At 39.9% G+C, this 22661-nt stretch overlaps 1 protein-coding gene across 7 annotated transcripts in view; it reads left to right on the forward strand.

The window, feature by feature from the left end:
• LOC126470166 (protein phosphatase methylesterase 1) overlaps window positions 1–22661 on the forward strand; it is a 96095-nt gene that overhangs the window by 19297 nt on the left and 54137 nt on the right. For all 7 annotated transcript variants that reach the window (XM_050097804.1, XM_050097803.1, XM_050097802.1 and 4 more), the window contains exons 2-5: window positions 12167–12353; window positions 12428–12537; window positions 12887–13132; window positions 21740–21805. In XM_050097804.1, coding sequence (XP_049953761.1) covers window positions 12167–12353; window positions 12428–12537; window positions 12887–13132; window positions 21740–21805 — 609 coding nt within the window. The remainder of the gene's footprint in view (window positions 1–12166; window positions 12354–12427; window positions 12538–12886; window positions 13133–21739; window positions 21806–22661) is intronic.

Consider the following 22661-nt stretch of genomic DNA (forward strand, 5'->3'; position numbering starts at 1 on the left):
CTAATCCGATGAGACCGATGACCTCGCTGTCTGGTCTCCTTCCCCAAACCAACCAACCCATTCGGCGATGGTATGTGCAGTTTAAAGCTTCTGGATGCCTCTGTAAGGTGAAATCAAGGGGTCGGCCTGCAGTGAGCGAAGAAACGGTTGAACGCATGCGGGCAAGTTTCACGTGTAGCCCGCGGAAGTTGACGAATAAAGCAAGCAGGGAGCTAAACGTACCACAGCCGACGGTTTGGAAAATCTTGCGGAAAAGGCTAAAGCAGAAGCCTTAACGTTTAAAATTGTAACAGCCCTGACACTCGATGACAAAGTCAAACGCTTTGAATTTTTGGCGCGGTTGCAACAGCTCATGGAAGAGGATGCGTTCAGTGCGAAACTCGTTTTCATTGATGAAGCAACATTTTTTCTTAATTGTCAAGTGAACAGACACAATGTGCGAATCTAGGCGGTAGAGAATCCTCACGCATTCGTGCAGCAGATTCGCAATTCACCAAAAGTTAATGTGTTTTGTGCAATCTCACGGTTTAAAGTTTACGGCCCCTTTTTCTTCTGCGAAAAAAACGTTACAGGACATGTGTATCTGGGCATGCTGGAAAATTGGCTCATGCCACAACTGGAGACGACAGCGCCGACTTCATCTTTCAACAGGATGGTGCTCCACCGCACTTCCATTATGATGTTCGGCATTTCTTAAACAGGAGATTGGAAAACCAGTGGATCGGTTGTGGTGGAGATCATGATCAGCAATTCATGTCATGGCCTCCACGCTCTCCCGACTTAACCCCATGCGATTTCTTTCTGTGGGGTTATGTGAAAGATTCAGTGTTTAAACCTCCTCTACCAAGAAACATGCCAGAACTGCGAGCTCGCATCAACGATGCTTTCGAACTCATTGATGGGGACATGCTGCGCCGAGTGTGGGAGGAACTTGATTATCTGCTTGATGTGTGCCGAATCACTAAAGGGGCACATATCGAACATTTGTGAATGCCTAAAAAAACTTTTTGAGTTTTTGAATGTGTGTGCAAAACATTGTGAAAATATCTCAAATAATAAAGTTATTGTAGAGCTGTGAAATCACTTCAATCATTTGTAATAACCCTGTATAGTTTGCACCAAGAAAATGGCAATTTCAATTTGTAAAATAAACTGAAAATGTTCATTCTCCTTGGAGCCTCCACACACAGTTACATACATCGTGAAGTTGTATGCTGAACTGAGACTCATCTAAAAAAGGCATGGTGTCACTGATCTGTTAGTGCTTTTGTCGGAGGCATATTCATTGACGTGCTTCCCTTTGTTGCTGCATCAAGGGAAGCCTCAACAATGGCCACCAGACTGACAGTTTGTGGAGCTCAAGACATCAGTGTACTGTCCATGTGAATAGTTGTCTTGCTGCAAAGAAGCCAATTTTATGACTTGAGGTGCACAATATGATATGTCTGTCTGAACCTGCACTGCTGACTAAACAACACATCTGTCCTCCCGGGTGCTAATCACATGGAACTCTATAGAGTCCTGCATGGCAATGAAAGTGGCGCTCCAGTGCCCCTGAATTATGTATTTGCATGACAGTTATGGGGTCCCAACCAGTGTGAGCAGCAATATTGCAGACCAATGAACCGCAGGTCTTGATAGATCACAAACCTTCTGCTGTCGAATTCTGACTTGGTGGTAGACATTTATCCCTGTTACATGAAACGCAACATGATTTTATCACATACAACCAACATTCAAATATGATTTTCTGATTGAGAAATCCACTTCATAATTGTTCCTTATACGAGGGGCATTCAGAAAGTAAGCTCTGATCGGTCGCGAAATGGAAACGACTATGAAAATCCGATAAAGCTTTGCGCAGATGTGTTGGGTAGTCTCTCTAGTATAACCCCAGTTAGCATCACGTCGCTCTTCTCATTTCTGAGCTCGCAGTGAGTGCGTAAAGATGTCTAGAAAATAGTGTCTGCCGCCAAGTACGAGGGCCTGGTGAGAAATTTCGCCTGAAGCTATGCAGCTAACATTACATAACTGTCGTGCTGTTTCGTCTTCACGACAATTCGCAGCCGCATTCTGCAGGGGCAATGAAGATGCTCCTGCATCGTTTTCAAATGGAAACGTTAGATTACCCACAATACAGTCCGCAATTGTCTCCCCCTGAGTTTCATCTCTAGTCACATGAACTGCTGTCTTTGAAGACAACATTTTGACACAGACAACGAGGTGTAGGCCAGCGTGGAGAATTGGCGGAAAGCACTGGCGGCTGCCTTCTATGATGAGGCTATTGAAAAGTTGGTACAACGCTATGACAAAAGTCTAAGCCAGAACGGCGACTACGTAGAGAAGTAGCTGAAAGGTGTAGCTAATTGTTACAAGTAAAACATTTCTGATGTTCACTGTGGTTTCAATTTGGCAATCAATCGGAGCTTACTTTCTGAACAGGCCTTGTATACTGAATTTGGATGGTATTACTCCTATCTAATTTGTATTTTGCAAATGCAGACATGTACTACATTTTTTGCCAATTTGACATTTGTAGCTTGCCGCATTTGTGCTGTTCCAATTTTAATGGAAAAAGTGTACTTTTCCAATATCGCATTCTTAAAAGAATCTCACTTTTCTAACAAATATTTATAAGTAAGATCTCAGAGCATTTGTAACATTACCAAAGACTCCAGTTACAAATCTAAAAATATGCATCTGAATTCCTTTGACTCCCTCTTTCCATCTGACATGGTGAAGATATGTGTATTGATCACCACCAGAATTCAAATTGATTTGGATGCTAAAGAAAACTCGGGCCATATTAACTACAATGTTCTTGATATTTGTCTAACTGTGGTAAGTAGAAAAACTGTCAGTTATTGTTGTCACTGAGTTTGCAAAATTCCATTAATCAAATTCTGTCCTTAATTGTGGGTAATCCGTTTACTTCTTACTTTGAAGTTAAGAATATGATGCTTACATTTAGTGGGGTTGACCAATAATGTGAATAATTTTCTGTATCTTGTTCTTGATTGTGTGTTGCTTGTCTCTTGGTACAACAGAACTGTTCAAAATTTGCCTGATTACCTGAATTTTTTTAGAGTACAGTTTCTGAGAAAGACTTCTTATTTACAGGGTCATTTCAGCCTTTTTTTAAAATTTCTGATTGACATGATGCAGTTTCAGGGTAATTGTTCACCAGTAGCAAGATTTATGTTCTGGGAGGAATATCACTATGGTAACCTCAGAAAATTTGCTTCAAAATCTGTATTTTGTTCTCATAAATTCGTCTGCTTTCGTATATATGTATACATAAAATGCTTGATATATTATGTTCCATAATCTCATGGCACGTTAACTGATGTCAGTGGTGTTCATCCACTCTCCTGTTATCTCCCTCCTACTGTTGTAGGTAGTATCACTACTAACTTCATATCATCAGATATTTTTGCTGGACATTTTACTAAAAAATCATCAAATTATGCACAAGCAAGACTAAAAACTTTCTAGTTCAAGTCAGGTTCAGTTAGGTTAGTGACATCTGACATTAATAAGTGGAAGACCAGTCAAGTTGAGATAATTTGCTATGGAACCTTACATTTAATAATTGATACCTGGTTGGTTACAGTGAAATGTGGGGGAGATATGTTAAACACTTTCTGTATTTGGAGCGATTGCCCAAATACAAAACATAACGGGGGGGGGGGGGGGGGGGGGTTGGGTAAAGCCTTATGGTAACACTCAGCTAGGATATTAATGCAGATGTGATATTTGGACTATTACTCCTGCACAAGAAAAATACTATATTTGATTTGTAAGCAGAACAGGGGAAGTGTGACTATGAAATCTTTCGCAACAGATTTATTGTTGTAAATGTTCTCAGTGTACTTACCGCATTAAATTTCAACGAAAAAAAATGAGCTTTTGGCAGTATTCGCCATTATATTGGCAGGAAAGCACCTGACAGTTAAAGGAAAAGAATTACACAGATGTAACTGATACTATGTAATAGTGCCCACTGTGACCCGATGTTACATTAGAGCCAGCAATGAAACTTCACTGACACTGTCTTTATTTGCATCAAAGTATGTCGTTTTTACTCCTGTACCTCTAAGAATCATCCACAGCAGTCACCACTACATCAGATAAATCTGTTTAATACCTTTCTCTCTCTCTCTCTCTCTCTCTCTCTCTCTCTCCCTCTCTCTCTCTCTCTCTCTCTCTCTCTCTCTCTCTCTCTCTCTCTCTCTCTCTCTCTCCTTTTTTTTTTTTTTTTTTTACAGTCAGTTGCTTTCTTGGCACTGGCAGCAGTGGACATTGTGAAAAGCTTGAATTCTCATTTGGAATTAAAGTGACAAGTGCTCTGAGACCATTTAATACAGAAGAGAAATAAGTTTGTATGTTGGCTAATGTGGTTATACATCTAGTACTGCTTCATTTGACGCCTTTCTGAGAGACAATCTCCACTCCTTCCAAATTAGCAATGTACTAGCTTGAATTCAAAGAAATAGTATCGACAGCAGTTGAGAGATACACATACCAAATAAATTAACCAGCGATGGAGCTGATACTCCTTTGTACACAAAAAGTGTCAAAACACTGTTGCAGAGACAACAAAAAAAATGCCAAATTTAAATGAATGCGAAACCTCCCAAGATTGACTATCTTTCTTTTACGGAAGCTTGAAATTTAGTACGGACTTAATGTGAGTTGCTTATAATAGTTTCCACAATGAAAGTTTGTCTCGAATCCTGGCCAAAAATCTAAAGAGATTCTGGTCATAATGTAAAGTATGCTAGCAGCAAGACACAAGAAATGTCCTCTCTGCGTGATAGCAATGGAAATACTATTGATGACAGTGTTGCTAAAGCAGAGTTACTAAACACAGCTCCTAAGAAGACAACGTAAACATTCTGGAATTTGAATCAAGATCAGCTGCCAACATGAGTAACATAGAAGTAGGTATCCTCGGGGTAGTGAAGCAACTTAAATCACTTAATAAAAGCAAGTGTTCTGGCCCAGACTATGTACCAATTAGATTCCTTTCAGAGTATGCTGATGCAATAGCTCCATGCTTATCAATCATGTAAAACTGCTCACTCAACGAAAGATCTGTACCCAAAGATTGGAAAGTTGCACAGGTCATCCAATATTCAAGAAAGGCAGTAGGAGTAATCGACGTTGATGTGCAGTAGGATTTTGGAACATATATTGTGTTCGAACATTTATGAATTACCTCAAAGAGAATGGTCTGTTGACACACAGTCAACACGGATCTAGAAATCATTGTTCTTGTGAAGCACAACTAGCTCTTTACTCATACGAAGTGTTGAGTGCTTTTGATTCTGTATTTCTAGACTCCAGAAGGCTTTTGACACTGTACCTCACAGTCGGCTTGCAGTCAAGTTGTATACTGATGGAATATCTCTCTGTTATGTAACTGGATTCGTGATTTCCTGTCAGAAAGGTCACAGTTCGTAGTAACTGACAGAAAGTCATTAAGTAAAACAGAAATGATTTCTGGTGTTCCCCTAAGCAGTGTTATAGGCCCTCTGCTAAACAATTTAGGGGACAATCTCAGCAGCCGTCTTGGTTGTTTGCAGATGATGCTATCATTTATAGTCTAGTAAAGTCATCAGAAGATCAAAACAAATTGCAAAGTGATTTAGAATAGATACCTACGTATGTTACAAAAATTAGCAATTAACCCTAAATAATGAAAAGTGTTAGGTCATCCACATGACTGCTAGAACGAATTTGTTAAACTTTGGTTACACGATAAATCAGTCAAATGTAAAGGTCGTAAATTCAGAATTACAATTAAGAACAACTTAAATTGGAATTAACACATAGAAAATGTTGTGGGGAAAGGTGAACCAAAGACTGCATTGTTTTTTACTGCAGAGCTTTATGCTGTTCTCCAGGCTGTCCAATACATCCGTCACCATAAGGGGATACACTATATTATATGCTCGGATCCGCTCGGCTCTCTTCTCAACCTCCAAGCTCTTTATCCCATTCATCCTCTGGTCCACCGGTTTCAGGACTGCCTCCACATGCTCCACTTGGGAGGCATCTCTGTGGCATTTCACTGGCTTCCAGGGCATGTTGGTATCTGTGGAAACAAGGCAGCTGATATAGCAGCAAAGGCTGCAGTAGTCTCTCTCCCTTGGCCCGCTGTTTGCATGGTTCCCTTTGCCGATCTACAGAGTGTTTTATGTCATCGTGTTGCTCATTTATGGTACACACATTGGTCTGCACTTCCCAATAATAAATTACAGGACGTCAAACCTCTTCCCTGTCCTTGGACCTCTTCCTCTCGGTCTTGTAGTCCGGAGGAGGTAACCAGATAGGGCACTGTCGTTTTAGCCATCAGCATCCTTTAAGTGGCAGTCCTCCCCTGCTTTGTCCCCACTGCTCTCCGCCATGGACGGTGAGACACCTTTTACTTCACTGCCCCTATTTTAATCCGCTACATGCCCATTTACAGCTGTCACCTGACATATCTTCACTTTTAGCAGATGACACCCGCTCAGCCGATCACATCCTTGAGTTTATCAGTGTCAGTGAGATGACATCGGTCATTTGAAGCTCTTTTTCGGGGAAACCACCCCACCTTCAATAGCAATTTTCTAAGATTTCCTTCAGTTTTGTTACCCCCCTCCTTGAGTTTTGCTCCCATTGCTGCTCATTTGAAATTCATCTTTTTACCCTTTGCTAAGCCACAGAATGGACACTTATGACCATAGCAATTTTACACCCTAAAACCATAACAAAAAGGTTGCATTTTGTTGGCAGAACTGATTTACTAATGAGACCGCCTGCACTACACTTGTCTGTCCACTGTCGGAATACTGTTGTGCGGTGTGGGATTCTTACCAGATAGGATTAAGAGTACATTGAGAAAGTTCAGAGTAGAGCAACACATTTTGTGTTGGGGCGAGTGTGTCATTGACATGATACAGTACTTGGAGTGGACATCATTAAAACAAAGGCGTTTTTTGTTGCAGCGTAATCTTCTCATGAAATTTCAGTCACCAACTTTCTCCTCTGAATGTGAAAATATTTTGTTGACGCTGATCTACAGAGGAAGAAATTGTCATCATAATAAAATAAGGGAAATTGGAGATCACACAGAAAGATGCAGGTGTTCATTTTTTCCGGACACTGTTAGAGACCAGCATTATACAGAATTATTTGGCAGAGGGCTCATTGAAGCCACTGCCAGATGCTTAATTGTGTTTTGCAGAGAATCGGTGTAGATGTAGGTATTGTATCTGCAAGACAGTTGGTGAAGAGAGAGGGCATATGGTGTAATTTGCTAGATTGTATGGTCATAACTGTCACTAAAATGCTTTGAGAAGGTTGCAAGTTGTTCAAATGAAATGGATACAGCCATTTTTACTTGATCCAGTCTTCTTTACTTGAGGTATTGATGGTTTTCCCAAATCATTACAAGTAAATTTGTGAAGGTTTCTAGTAAATAAGGCATTTTCCTCCTCAAATTCCCATTGATAATATTGGCAGAATGAAGTAAATTTGGACACACTGTTTATTATTGTCATGGTGTTGTTTAATTTTGGAATTTCATGGTTCCTTTATTAATCTGTTTTTACTTTATTTTATTTATTTATTTTTTATATACTTCTACCCAATTAAGTTCAGTGTGTGTTATATTATAATGTGTGACACTGTAATCATCACAGATGTTCGGTTTAATAAAATCAGTAAGCAAAGACATAAAAAATGGGTTGTGACAAGATTAGATGTCCAGTCCTAAATAACAAGTTTATATATATATAACTTGCTATTTAGGACTGGACATCTAATCTTGTCACAACCCATTATATATATATATATAATCGGCTATACTCAGAAACATCCAATTGGCATTGAAAAATGCTTTAAGCATGACGCTCTTCAAAAGGATTGCTCAGACATCCCTTGGCATGATATAAGCAATGAACCGACTTTAGACGGAAAAATTCGGGAATTATGTCGCAAAATTATTGCACTGTATGATAAACTTGCTCCTCAACGCACTGTCAAGGTAAAGAGAGCTCCCGCTCCGTGGCTCACCACTGCATTACGCCAGTTAATGAATGAACGTGATGCTGCACATAGGGCCTTCAAGCGTAACTCAACTCCCGAGGCGTACGAAGCTTATAGGAAACTCCAAAATAGAACCAAGCAAAGCGTGAGGAATGCCAAAATCAGACATGCCCGCTCTGTCGTATGCGGCATATCAAAACCTGCTGCACTGTGGAAAAAGCTGCGCAGTTTCGGTATAGGGAAGCGAAGATCTGACGCTGTTTATCAAGCGTCTGCAGAAGAATTAAACAATTTCTTCTCAACAGCCGTAAACTGCCACGCAGCGACAAATTACCAGCCCCAAGATATCAATCTCTCGAGAGACAAGTTTTTCCTAAAACATGTCACTACCGGCACAGTACACAAGGCAATTATGAGAATCTCTTCCGAGGCAGTAGGAAATGATGGAGTGAGCATTGGCATGATTAAGAACGTCGTAAACACTATTACTCCAGTTATCACAGACATCTTCAACCTGTCTCTTGTCAGTAGCACATATCCTACTGAGTGGAAGCAAAGCTTAATTCAACCTATACCCAAGACTGACAACCCTAAGTCGCCAGGTGACTACAGGCCGATCAGCATACTTCCTGCAATATCTAAAGCCCTAGAACACATCGTCCATGAACAGCTGACGGATTACCTCAAAACTCATAACATCCACGACAAATATCAGTCAGGCTTTCGAAAGCACCATAGTACAGCAACTGCATTAATCAAAGTAACTGATGACATTAAACATGCTATGGACAGACGTGAAGCTACCATCCTAACACTGCTTGACTTTAGCAAGGCTTTTGATACTGTTGACTTTGATATACTACTAATTAAAATGAAGCAGCTGAATTTCTCAAACAGCGCAATACACTGGTTCGACAGCTACCTCAAAAACAGAAGTCAACAAGTCATTTGTGGGTCGGAAAAGTCATCATGGAAAAACGTGCGCTCTGGAGTTCCCCAAGGCTCCGTCCTTGGTCCATTACTCTTCTCACTGTACATTAATGATATTTCTTCAGTGATTCACTCCTGCAACTACCATCTATATGCCGACGACATCCAACTGTACATAAGTGCAAGCCCCAAGAACATTGCTGACGCAGTAGCGAGTATGAACGCAGATCTTTGCTCTGTTTCTCGATGGGCACAGAACCTAGGTCTGAAACTAAACCCCAAGAAATCCCAGGTCATACTTATATCTCATCCAAAGTTAATCAGTCGGTACCTTCGCGAAACAGTCCCTCAAATACTCCTCAATGGTACCCAACTACCATACCAAAAAACAGTAAAAGACCTTGGAATAATCTTGGATGAACACCTAAACTGGGAAGAACAAACAGTCACAGCTTGCCGGAAATCGCTCTCCTCCCTACATGCAATTCAAAAATTTAGAAAAATATTTCCAACCCATGTTAAACAAAAATTAGTCCAAACACTAGTCTTGCCTAATCTTTACTACTGTGATGTAGTTCAACATGGCACAAATAATGAAAATTCGAGATGCCTCGAGCTAGTGATGAATGCTTGTGTTAGATACGTATGCAACATACGGTTGTATGATCATATCAGTCCTTCATACTCCCAGCTAGGTTGGATACGCCCACATAAGGCACGCGATCTCCACACGATGTGCTTACTTCATCGATTTCTTAGCCACTGGTGCCCCCAATACTTATCTTCTCACATTAAACACCTATCATCATTCCACAACCGCAATACCAGATCGGATACGTCTAGCATCTTGGCTGTACCTTTACATAACACAAAATCTTTCTCCGTGTCATTCTCCATCTCAGCCATACGACTATGGAACGCGCTCCCCTGTGATCTGCGTCTTATCCAAAACCACTCAACATTCAAGAGGGAACTTAAGACTTACATATTAGGGACGGTATAGCCACCATTGTTGTGCCCCCCCTCATCTTTTTTTTCTCCTCTCCATCATAGCTTCGAATTTTACCATTCTATTTCTCTTCCTCTAACCTATCTACCTCTTCTATATCTCTTTCACCCCATTCCATCGTCTTATGTCTCTGCTTGATGAGAATAACTCACAAGCTGCAAGAATATAACGAGAAAATTCCCAACTAGCAATAGGACTGACACTCATAAAAGAAAAATATGTTTACTTTCATATACATAGTCATTATTATTATTATTATTATCATTATTATTATTATTTTTATTATTCTTGATTGTTATAATTATTTTTTGATTGTTATAATTATCATTGTACTACTTTTATAATCTCTATTTTTTTTCTTTAACATTAATACTGTATAACATGTTATATGTCCTAATTTTCTGTAGACACTGAAATTTGTTGAATCTGAGTATGCCTGGTTAGGTGTAAGAGAGGGCCTGAAGGCCCTAATCTTGCCAGGTAAAATAAATGCATAAATAAATAAATAAAATAAATAATTTCACAAAACTGTGAGTTACAGGAGCTGATGAGGTCAATCGATATAGTGTTACTGATAGTCATTTAATTTAAGAAAAAAATGTTTACTATTAAAAACTTCCAATTTTCTTGTTTTTGTCATTTCATGCTTCAGGTACTAGTTTCCTCACATTTATGTTACCTTGTTCCACATTTTTGCACTGTGATTGTTAAGTTTCAAATTCTACTTGTATTATAATTTGTATATTACTGTCACTGTACTAGTGCATATATTGATCCGTTGTCTTCGTTGATTCATTACTCTCTCCTTTTTTTTCCATATTTCAATTCTCGTGATGTTTACATATGCTGAATACTGTACAAGGTCATAATTTCTGCTCACTGTTTCTCTAACACCTGAACATCACACACAAACTTTCCAGTGTTACCAATGTTTCATAGCAAAGTGTCCATTGACTTGTAGTGTTATTGCGGTACACAAATGTAATCCATTATGTGAACTACTGGCAGACTGATGAGTCTTTCCCATCCATTTCTGTTTGAAACTATAGACACTCATTTGGCCCTGCATGTGTTGTATTGCTATGTTCTCACCTTTCATTAGGCACTCTTCTTAGTCTTGTCTACTTATATCCAGAAACAAACTTCCTTGATCGGTCCATCTTCAATCCATTCATCTGGCTATGTATCACGCTAACCTCTTTCATTTTGATCATAGTTGTAATTGCATCCTGCACTGTATGCTGTTCCCTTGATCCATTTATTTTCTTTTACCATATCTCTTAATAATTCTTGCCATAATCCTCTCAACTACCCACTGAGCAACCCTAAGTTTTTAAGATTGTTTTTGCATTAAAAGCCCACCTCAGTGACAAAAGGCAAAACTGGTAAGTCACATTGATGGAGAGCTTTCATTTCAGGTACATCTGGATCTTCATTTTAAAAACTCTTTGGTTTAGCAAAAGCACGCCACACCTTTTTATGCCAATTTCGGTTTGTGTAAGTGTAATCATTGTCTTCAGTTACCTGTAGTACTGAAACTAATCCAGCTGGTTCTATGACTTCGTTGTATATTTGTACTGTTTTCTTTTTGATGTGTGAATTATGCATTTTTTTCTTGTCTGTTTACATCAGCCTCTAATTCTTGTGTTATAACATTTTCTTGGGGATGGAATCTTAAATTTTTGTTGTTGTTCTCTCTCTCTCTCTCTCTCTCTCTCTCTCTCTCTCTCTGTCTCTCTCGCTTTCCCCCTCCCTCTCTTTACTTTTTTTACTTCATCTCATCTCCCTGTATCCTTGTGTTTCTTGCGCTCTTTCAATAAAAAGTGGTAGTGTTAAGTTTACAGTTTTTATTGGGCTTTGTCTGCAGTTGACACCATTGTTTGCTAGGAAAAGACAGTTAGCCAGGTATGAGAAGTTCACACTTAAAACAGGTGGAAAATGAAGTTTAAGGTTCTAGAGTATTTGGTTTCAGAATATAATAGTTTTACCTGCGTGGTGCTGCCCTTGTCATTAGTGTTGTGTAGTATAATCATTCTACAACGCAGAGCTACATTTTGTTCTCACTCACAGCCCCTAGTGATTTTTGTCTTTTAGGATATACATACTTTTCTTCTTTGAGACTGGGTCTACAGAACAAATGGCAACTGCTGGTAGCATTAAATAATTTAAACATCTGTTATTGTTTTACAGAAGGCGCCTTGCAGTGGGCAGTAAACGTGATTACGCTCCCACAAAATGGAATAAATATTTCAGTGAATATGAAGATGTACATGTTCGAGAAAACACATTTCGTGTGTATAAGCGAGGTGACAGTGGTCCTGCTTTGGTTTTATTACATGGTGGAGGATTCTCTGCACTTACTTGGGCAGTCTTTTCAGTAAGTAAATTCTCCAATCTACAACTGTTGCACAATTAATTTATATGATAGTGTCAAAGTCTCAATGTTCATAGGCATCGGTGACAAACTTGGTTGCGTGCCGAGTTCTGGCTATTGACCTGAGGGGCCATGGTGACAGTGAAACGACAGATGATGAGGACCTGTCTGCTAAGACAATGGCAAGGTAGGTTCATTAAACAAAAAGTTTTGTAAATTTCTAAATCTTCCTCATGAAGTTAGCTAAAAAGTATTGCTAAATGAGAAAAATATTTTGTAAAGAGTTTTGACATAGGATGATAGTAAGATTTTTACCGAGTAACAGTATCAACACTTTTCATTTTGTACCCAGTTCTCACTTTTCTAATTTTCCAAAGAAATGAGTCGTCATAAATATTTGAAGTGCCATTCCAAGTTTAACTATTACATCTACAGACAGTATTAAATTTGAATCTTGAGTTATGTCTTACAGTCATCAGCTATAATTTTCATGAGCGATGATATTGTTTTTTGAGTGTTCTTATTTTATTTTTTAGTGATGTTGGAGATACTATAAGCATGCTGTATGGCACTGATGCTCCCCCAGTAATTTTGATTGGACACAGCATGGGTGGGGCAATTGCAGTTCATGTTGCTGCTGCTGATTTAATACCATCACTTTGTGGACTAGTGGTAATAGATGTTGTTGAAGGGACTGCTATGGATGCTCTTACAAGTATGCAGAGTTTCTTACGTAGCCGTCCCACTGGGTTCAAATCAATAGAACAAGCTGTCGAATACAGGTAAGTGCTCAAAACTTTCAGCTGGCAAAAATATGTATGCTATCTTTAATTAAGGGGCTTAGTAGTAAATAAAGAATATCAGTTAAATACTGTGTACAAGACACACATCCTTCATTCTCAGTTGTTGTGTATGTGGGTGTCTTATTAGCATGTAATTGATTTTGTTTTGAGTGTTTTTATGTTGCTGAAGAAGCCTAAAAATGTAATTAGCAACATATATTCTACTAAAATTCCCATGTTTTACCTTTGAATTTAGCCATTCAAGTAATTTTACGAGGCATCACCGAACATTTTAATGGGAAATAGTTTTGTAAGTTATCAGATTCTTTCTGCCACATGTATAAACTGAGAAACTTAATCCATGCTTAAAATGTTGTTGTAAACAATATTACTCTCTTATGGATCCATTTTGTTTTGTGTCTGCTCACTTCAGGGCACAATTAGTTTGTATTGTCCTACTCAGTTTGATAAACAAATGACTTACTTTCTTATGAACGGTTGATTCTATTGACAAGGAACCCCTTGAGTGCTAGGTTGCAGAAGGCCAATGATGTTTTCAGCATATGGTGCCCCCCATGTTGTCTACCATGCAACCACAGTATTGGCTACAAATGGCAACAGTAGTCAGCACTGGATATATCAAATGGTGAGCATAGCATGAGGCTTTCGAGTATAGTTGAACTGCTTAGTTGACTAGTAACTCACAACAGTGCTACAGTGCTAGTGGTGTTGATACAAAGCGGAGCAATAGCAACGATAATCAAAGCAAACATTGCATTATATGTACAACAGTTGCCGAATTTGACATTTGGTCAGGAAGGAACCCAAGGAATTTCGCAGAGTGAGAAAGAAATGGCAGATGAAATATTAGCATTTCTGCAAGATGAGTCAGTGGAATGTGTGGTGCTGTATACACCCGACAGTGTGGACAATGTACATGAGGAGTACAATGATGATGATGATGATGATGATGCTTAACAAATGAAAGTGATATTGAAACAGGTGTGGAGCCATGTAGTGCATCATCATTGTTGGACAGGGAGCCACAAATCCCGTCTTCAGTGAAACATAGTAAAGGACAATCGTCCAAGGAGCTGGTACTAAACATAATTACGTATATGGAGGATTATCCATAGCATAGTAAAAATAATAAACAAATAAAATTGTGAATAGATATTCAATAAGTGTGCAGCAATATAAGTGTAACTCATCAGAAAAACTACAGATATTCAAGAGAGAACAAGGTGCACCTGTTACAAAAACTGGTGTTTGCGAATTTCAAGGATGCTTGATTCAGTTTGAGGGCTTTGCATGGCAGTGACCTACTATGTCATGCTGTATGCAACATAGATTAGTCATTTCAGGGGAAATAGTGGATGTTTGCATAACTTTAAACAATATTACAGAACTGGAAAACGTAAGATAATGAAATTTCAAACAAAGCGTTAACTTGACGATGCACACCAAACTGCAGAATTGGCCTGAAAATTTGTAGATAGATAAACAAAATTATCCCATCATTCAGTAAGGAATTTGTGTTTTACTCTGACCAATGGGGATTTGAAGAGCAAACGCATGTGAAAGAAGCTCTGTAAATTATAGGTACCAAGACAGTTGTGTGAAAATCGACTAACATCAATGCCTTAACACATTTGTAGACAATTATGCCAATTGTTAATCTGGATGGTAAATTGGCTGGGAAGTTATTAGTTATTGTGCTACAAGAAGTTGGAGGTGCTCTGCCTCCTACAATTCTTTCACATGTGCGTGATCTTCAGAAGGAATATTTATGTCACAGCAAGCAAGAATCAGAAAATTGGTGTAAGAGAACTAAAACTGTGGTATGATCACTGTTTTTGGCCAGTAGCTGGTCAAAATAAATTGCTTTTGCTTGATTCCTGGTCTGCATGTAGAAATAATACTTTTTTAGAGCAAACTATCCCTCCTGAAAAATTTGTGAGATTGTAAGTGATACCACCTGGAACCACTGAACAAATTCAGCCTCAGTATGCTTGTTTCCTATCATGCCTCTAAAACACATTATCGCACTATCTGCAGCTCCGCCTTCCAGGATATCCAGTTTCATAATGATTTCAATGACAGACTGTTTCGGTTTTAATGACATCACAGTCAATCAGTTCTCATTACCATGTTACACCACTATGAGTGTACATGCATTCTTTAAGAGTGGAAACGTAGCTGAACATCCTGCACGGTTTGTAACTCCCAAGAAGTTCACCTTTGATCTTGAAGGTGCAAATCTTTGTGATCACTGACACACCTTTTTTCATGCAGTTTTTATTGTGTAAGTTAGTGGTCTGTGTTGAACATTCTTGAATGTTGTTGATTTCCATTTTGTGAAGTGTAATACATACATCCCATTGAAGGTTGATCTCTGCACCTCCTGGACACTCATTTTCTGTCACCCTTCTGATGAACATGGTGATTCGAACTTATGACCTCACACTCAGGGGGTTCCGTCCGTCCGTCCGTCCGTCCGTCCGTGTGTGTGTGTGTGTGTGTGTGTGTGTGTGTGTGTGTGTGTGTGATGATTAACATTAGACAGTAATGTGTTTGTTATGTAATGTGATGCCATAATTGATGTGACGTGAAATAGGCTATTTAGGTCATCAGGTTAAATAACATAAACTTTTTTCTGAAGGTAATAAATCATATTTTCAGAGTTAATTGTTTCCAGTGTATAATGTTACTCAGTGTCTCACAAAATGTTCTTTCTTCTCCAGCCACACTATCCAAAATTAATAATTCACCAATTTGGAAACATTCATTATTTCAGCTCTGTGATTTTAAATAATATTGTCATGTAGAAGAAGGTGTAATTATATGAATGACTTCACTTAACGAAGGTTTATTCAGCACTTGCACATACAAGAGCGTGGAGTGAACTGCCTCCGACCAGAACACATACAGTATATGTACAGTTACGGAACATTCCAGTACACTGATTCTTGACATTTGTGGATACTTCTAGAATGTACTCGAACCAAATATAGAAAATAAAATTGTACAGCCCAGGTGAGTTTTGAACTCGCGACCCTCCCTGCAACAGTTTAGTATCATAATCGGTACACCACAGTGATGGTGCTACTCGGCTTCTTCTGCGACATTGCTCCCTCCTTAAGAGAACAGCATCTCAGTGTTACGTTCTCATAGTCTGGGACCAAGTCATCGGTCCTGCATACTCAGACTCCCAATAACTGATGTTCACCCAGGTGGTGGTCCTCTTAGAACTTCCTATGCTTCTACGCTCTTCATCACCTTGCCGCTTGTTGCCTGTTGCTGGAGCTGCAAATTTACCCTGGGTTGCAGGATCCTTGTGGGGCTTCATTCGAAGGATGTGGACCGTATCTCTGATCTTTCATCGTTTTGTGTTGGGGTCGAAATCTTCAACATCATAAGTGAAATCAGACAACTGTATTACAACCTTATAAGGTCCAAAGTAGCGCCTGAGGAACTTCTCAGAGACCAACTTTCCATACAGGAGTGAAGATCCAGATGAGGTCACAAGGCTGGTAGACAACGGGGTAGTGGCTCGCGTTATACCTTCGGCAATTGTTTTCTTGAGCCTGCAGCATGTAGAGTTGAGCTAAGTGCCAAGCTTCCTCAACTCTGGTTAACACCTGGCTGATGTAGTCATCGTCCACGTCATCAGGATGTAACGGAAACACAGTGTCCACCGTCGTAGTCGCCTCACGCCAGTGCACCAGAAAAAAATGGCGTAAATCCTGTGGTGTCTTGTTTGGCAGTGTTGAAGGCAAACATCACGAAAGGTAGCACTTCATCCCAGTTGCTCTGCTCAACATTGATGAACATTGATAGCATGCTGGCCAAGGTCTTATTAATGTGTTCAGTTAGCCCGTTAGTTTTCGGATGGTAGGCAGTCGTCATGTGATGAGTAATGTTGGACTGATGATTTATCTCTGTCACAAGATTCGATTGAAAAACTTTCCCTCGATCCGTAATCAACGACCTTGGGGCACCGTGTTTTAATACAATGTCTTCCACGATGAATTTGGCTACCTCGGATGCTTCGGCTGTTTTTATGGTTTTTGTAATGGCATTGCATGTCAGATAATCAGTGCAAACAATAATCATTGTATTGCCACTAGCAGACGTTGGAAATCGTCCGAGGAGGTCAATCCCAACATTCTGAAAGGTATTTCGGCTGGTGGAATTGGTATGAGTCGGCCACGTGGTTTCTGAGGAACTGCCTTTCTCCTCTGGCACTCTTGACAGTGCGAAATATAGTGGCGGACACTCCTAAATAAACCTGGCCAGAAAAATCTCTTGCGGATTCTATCGTATATCTGAATAAATCCTAAATGTCTGGCGTCAGGTGTGTCATAGAATTTCTGTAGAACATCTAAGCGCATGTGTTTAAGAATCACTGGTAGCCATCTCTTTCCAAACGGATCAAAGTTTTTCCTGTGAAGTAATCCATTAACTACCTTAAATTGTCCTTTCACATCCTCTGACAGACTTAAGGCGAGCATAATTTGAGATATCTTGGCATCCTCCTCCTGCTCAGCAGAGAGATCTTGGAGTGCAGCGAGACAGTCACGATCTTCATCAGTCTTGATGGTCTTGCACAGGGTTTCTTGAGAGACATTCGGCATCTTCGTGTTTTCTTCCAATTTTTTACACTATGGTAATGTCATATTCTTGAAGACGTAGTGCCCACCTGACGAGTCGTCCTGTTGGATCCGTAAGACCTGTCATCCAACAAAGTGAATGATGGTCTGTAACAATTGTGAATGGCCTTCCATAGAGATACTGTCGAAATTTGCAGATGGCCCAGATCACAGCAAGACATTTCCTTTCTTTAGTTGAGTAGTTTCTCTTGGCTTTTGTAAGTGTCCTAGAAGCATAGGCTATAACCTTCTCTTTTCCATCTGAAATTTGTACCAGATCAGCACCGATCCCATACCTACTGGCATCTGTGTGTAGTTCTGTAGGTGCTCACTCATCATACAAACCAAGTATGAGGTCGGTCAGTCAGAACAACTCTTGGAGTGGCCAGGCTTTGATACAAAAGTCTTTGATAAAACATCGGTAATAAGAACATAATCTGAGGAAGCTTCTCACACCTCTAATACTTTTAGGAATAGGAAATTCTGTTATAGATCTCACCTTTTCTGGGTCTGGCCGCACACCTTCGTTTGACACAAGGTGTCCAAGTATTAAGATTTCTTTTGCTCCAAAGAGACACTTTCTTAGATTAAGTTTCAGTCTGGCTTGTTGGAGACACTTAAGAACAGCCCTCAGTCTTTTTATGTATTCATCAAATGTCTCTGCGAACACTATAATGCTATCTAAATAACAAAGACACATCGTACACTTCAGGTGACTTAGAAGATTATCTATCATCCGTTCAAAAGTTGCTGGTGCATTACACAAACCAAACGGCATTCCCTTAAACTCATACAGGCCCTCAGGGGTGATGAATGCAGTTTCCTCACGATCAGCTTCATCTACTTTGGTTTACCAGATCCCGAGTACATGTCCATGATTGAGAAAAACTTAGCCCCCTTCAAGCAATCTAGTGTATCATCAGTTCGTGGAAGATGGTAAACGTTCTTTTTAGTTACCTTACTAAGCTTCCTGTAATCAACACAAAAGCGGCAACTGCCATCCTTCTTCTTAACGAGGAGTGCTGGTGACGACCATGGGTTCTGCGAAGGCTGAATGATGTCATTCTTCATCACTTTCTCTAACTCGTCGTGAATTATTCGACGTTCCGTTGCTGACACTTGGTTTGCTCTCTGGCTTATTGGCTGATGGTTTCCAGTGCTAATTCGTTGCTTCACCATCGATATGTCTAATTTGTTCTTCACCTGTTTATTGAAGCATTCAGAGAACTCTTGAAGAACGGCAAGTAGCTTCTTCTGTTGTTCCTTAGTTAGATAGTCGAGTTAGAAGATCTTGTCTCGTAGTGGTAACACTAATTTTGCCCACAGACTTGGCATGGGAGGTTTCTGCGACGCTCAGCTGTTCTTTCATTAACGGCTCAGTGTTTGCTACGCACGTGTGTCTTGGAAGGATCTGCAGTTCTCAGCGACATTTAACTATCCACAATTCAGCGAATCCATTCTTAAACGAGACGATGGAGGCTGGGATGACTAAGTTATTCTTCATTGGTATGCTTCTCTTACATTCCACGACAAGATCCATGGGTTGCTGCATGGCATGACATGTGACAGTTATCTTTTTAGTGCTGACTGCAGGACCAAGGAAGACTAACATCTGGAGGAGCACACGTAGTCTCCACACACTTGGATGCGCATCTTCCTATCCACAGTATCTCATCTCATCTAGCATAATCTTCGAGCGACCACAATCTATAATTGCCTGACGAGCTTTAAAAAAGTCCTATCCGAGAATGACGATTAATTCTAAGGGCTGTGTATGGCCACTTATACCCACACAAATCTTTGTGTACATTTTACATATTTCCCATTAGCCACCTTCAGCAGAGATGTTTTGTTGTCGACGAATACGGTTTTCTGCAAGTGGCGATGCTACTTCCCTGAAATGACTGAATATGGTGCTCCAGAGTCCCCAAGAGCTTGGGCTGATCGGCCATCCATGAGGATATCAATGTAGTTTCCTATCGTTTTTGTAGTGATCAACGTCGGAAGATTTTTCTCTTCGACGGCCTCACCTCCAAGAAAGGTCGCACCCTTTAGTTTTCCAGGTTGCGGTGGCTAAGTGATTGGCTGGAGCTTCTAAACGGCAATGGAGACCTTGATGGGCATGTTTGGGAGCGTCCTCTCCAGCAGCTAGCTTGTGTTGATGGTAACCTACGTCATCCTGCACCCACATCTTTTTGATCTTTGTCGTCCCGGAGTTGGCGTCAGCTAAGATCGGTCTGCTGTCTTCTGGCGTGGTCGTCATCAAATATCTGCTGCCTTTCTAGACAATAGCGCACCACATGTCCCAGTCGTCCGCAGTGGAAACATACTGGTTGGTTATCCTGGGTCCTCCAGACGTCAGTCTTCATTGGTGCCCAAACAGGTTCCTCATGCGGCATTGTAGGAACATAACTTCGCCTTGGTCTCGACTTTTTCATCGTTTTAAAGGGAAATGAAGGATGAGAGATTGGGTTCAGTGTTTGTTCCACTTCCTCCCTTATGACTTCTTGAAACGTCTGAGTTTTTTGCTCACTGTGCAATCCAAATGCCTTCTGAACTTCCTCTCTCACTATCTGACGAAGAACACTTGTGAAATCAGTTCCTTCCTCCATCACAGACATCGATATAACTTTTGGAAGCTGTTCAATCTTCTTGCGTGTAATTTTTTTTTTATGCATTGTCTCGATATACTGGCACCATTTTATGAAGTCATCTGCTGTTGAAACCACCTTCAGGAGTAGGGCTTGATACATGTCCTATGCAACACCCTTCATGAGATGTGCAACCTTATCTTCCTCCTTCATTCTAGGATCCACTATTTTTCACAGCTCCAAGACATCTTGAATGTAGGATGCTGTAGTTTCTCCTAGATGTTGTGCCCTCCACTTTACTCTATCTTCAGCCTTGCACTGTTGTTGTTGCGTGTCGCCGAAATACTTGCGCATTTCCGTCAGGAATACTTCCCAGCTTGTGAACTTCTCCTCGTTGTTCTCATACCATTGCTTGGCAGTGCCCTCCAAGTAGAAAAATCCATTAGCCAAACACACGGTGTCATCCCATTCGTTAAATTTGGCTATACGCTCATACACCTTCAGCCACTTGCTCGGATCTTGGCCATTGTCACCAGAGAACCCGGAACGATGTCTCATGTGGTGGCACACAGTTGCTGTCATCATAACATCCTCTCCTTCTTCTGTCTCCGATGGATTGCAATCTGTTGAATATGGCACGAACTAGGGTTTCTCGCCACGTAAACGGCGGCTCTGTCGTTGCCTGATGGGAGCCACTGTGTCGTCAATAATGTGCTGTGTAACAGGTTCCAATACCCGGCGCCTTCACCAGAATAATGTCGCTTAGAGGAAGGTGTAAGTAGATGAATGACAAACACTAACTTCACTTAATGAAAGTTTATTCAACACATGCATATACAAGAGTGCGGAGCGAACTGCCTCCAGCCAGAACACATACAGTATATATACAGCTACAGAGCATTCCAGTACAATGAGTCTTGACATTTGGGATACTTATAGAATCTACTCGAACTGAATATACTAATTAAAATTGTACAGTCCAGGTGAGTTTTGAATTCACGACCCTCCATGCAACAGTTTAGTATCATATCTGCTACACCACAGTGACGGTGATACTCAACTTTTTCTGCGACAATATTTTCAATAAGAAAATTTTTTATATTGTCATAGCTATGATAATCTTTTTATATTGTCATAGCTATGATAATCTTTTTATATTGTCATAGCTATGATAATCTTTTTATATTGTCATAGCTATGATAATCATTTTCTTACACACACACACACACACATCCTGTAGCTATGGTTTGTTATTCTCTGTGAATGTTAAGTCTTTGTTTCATATCACGTAGATTGGAAAAAAATACTTACATGCAACAATTGATATGACATAAAGTTATATACTATTTATTTATGTATTTCAGTGTTCGTAGTGGACAAGTCAGAAATTTGGAGTCAGCTAAAGTTTCTATGCCTGGCCAAATAAAGAAGTAAGTATATAATATAGGCTTATGAAGGAAAGTAGTGAAGTAATGTTGTCGTAGTAGTGAATGAATGAAACCATTATCTAACCTACAGCAGATTTTAAAACCCAGTAACTTCTATGTAACATTTTAGTAGAATGTTTTGCACCCAAAGTAAGAAATATATGAAAGAGTTTTACTTGCCAGAATTGTTTGCATGAGTGAAAGAGTTTGAGAAATAAGGCAAGTTCATAAAATTTCAATATTTTGTATTAAATAGTATAGTGAGAAGTAAACTATGGAATGTCAGAGTTTGGACACTTTTCACTTACAGCTTCAGAATTCCAATGCCGAATGTTCTGCTAGTTCACATACTCTGATAAATGCAGCCATGCTTCATCAGATAAAAGGGCATTTCAGGATTATCTTCATCATGGGCAGTTGCAGTACTAATGCCAAGCTACAGTATGTGCAGTGGTCAGTCAGTGCGCTAGAGTAACTTGGTCAAGTTTGAGTTTGTGCACAGCTCCGTGAGCCGATGCTATTGGTGAATCAGTCTGAAGTGCTACAATTGGGCCACTGAAAGAAGGTCTGGGGCAGCCAGTGTCTCTTTTGCCAGTGCTTCTACATGGCTGTTTGTTGTTAAACCATGTAGCTTACATGATTACGACCATCACACCAGAAGATTTTAGAGCCATTGCAGTGCCAAACTACTGAAATGTGAAAAAACATTAATAATCTCGAGGATCAAAACACTCTTATCTTCATAATTAAAAAGAAAAGGTTTGGAAATATATTGTGAGGTAAAGAAAAGATTTTAATGTTTCAGTATGTATTTAAATGCATAGCTGCACCTGTTGTCTGCATCTTACGGAAGAGAGTA

This window comes from Schistocerca serialis, chromosome 3, assembly GCF_023864345.2.
Source record: "Schistocerca serialis cubense isolate TAMUIC-IGC-003099 chromosome 3, iqSchSeri2.2, whole genome shotgun sequence".
Taxonomy (NCBI): Eukaryota; Metazoa; Arthropoda; class Insecta; order Orthoptera; family Acrididae; genus Schistocerca; species Schistocerca serialis.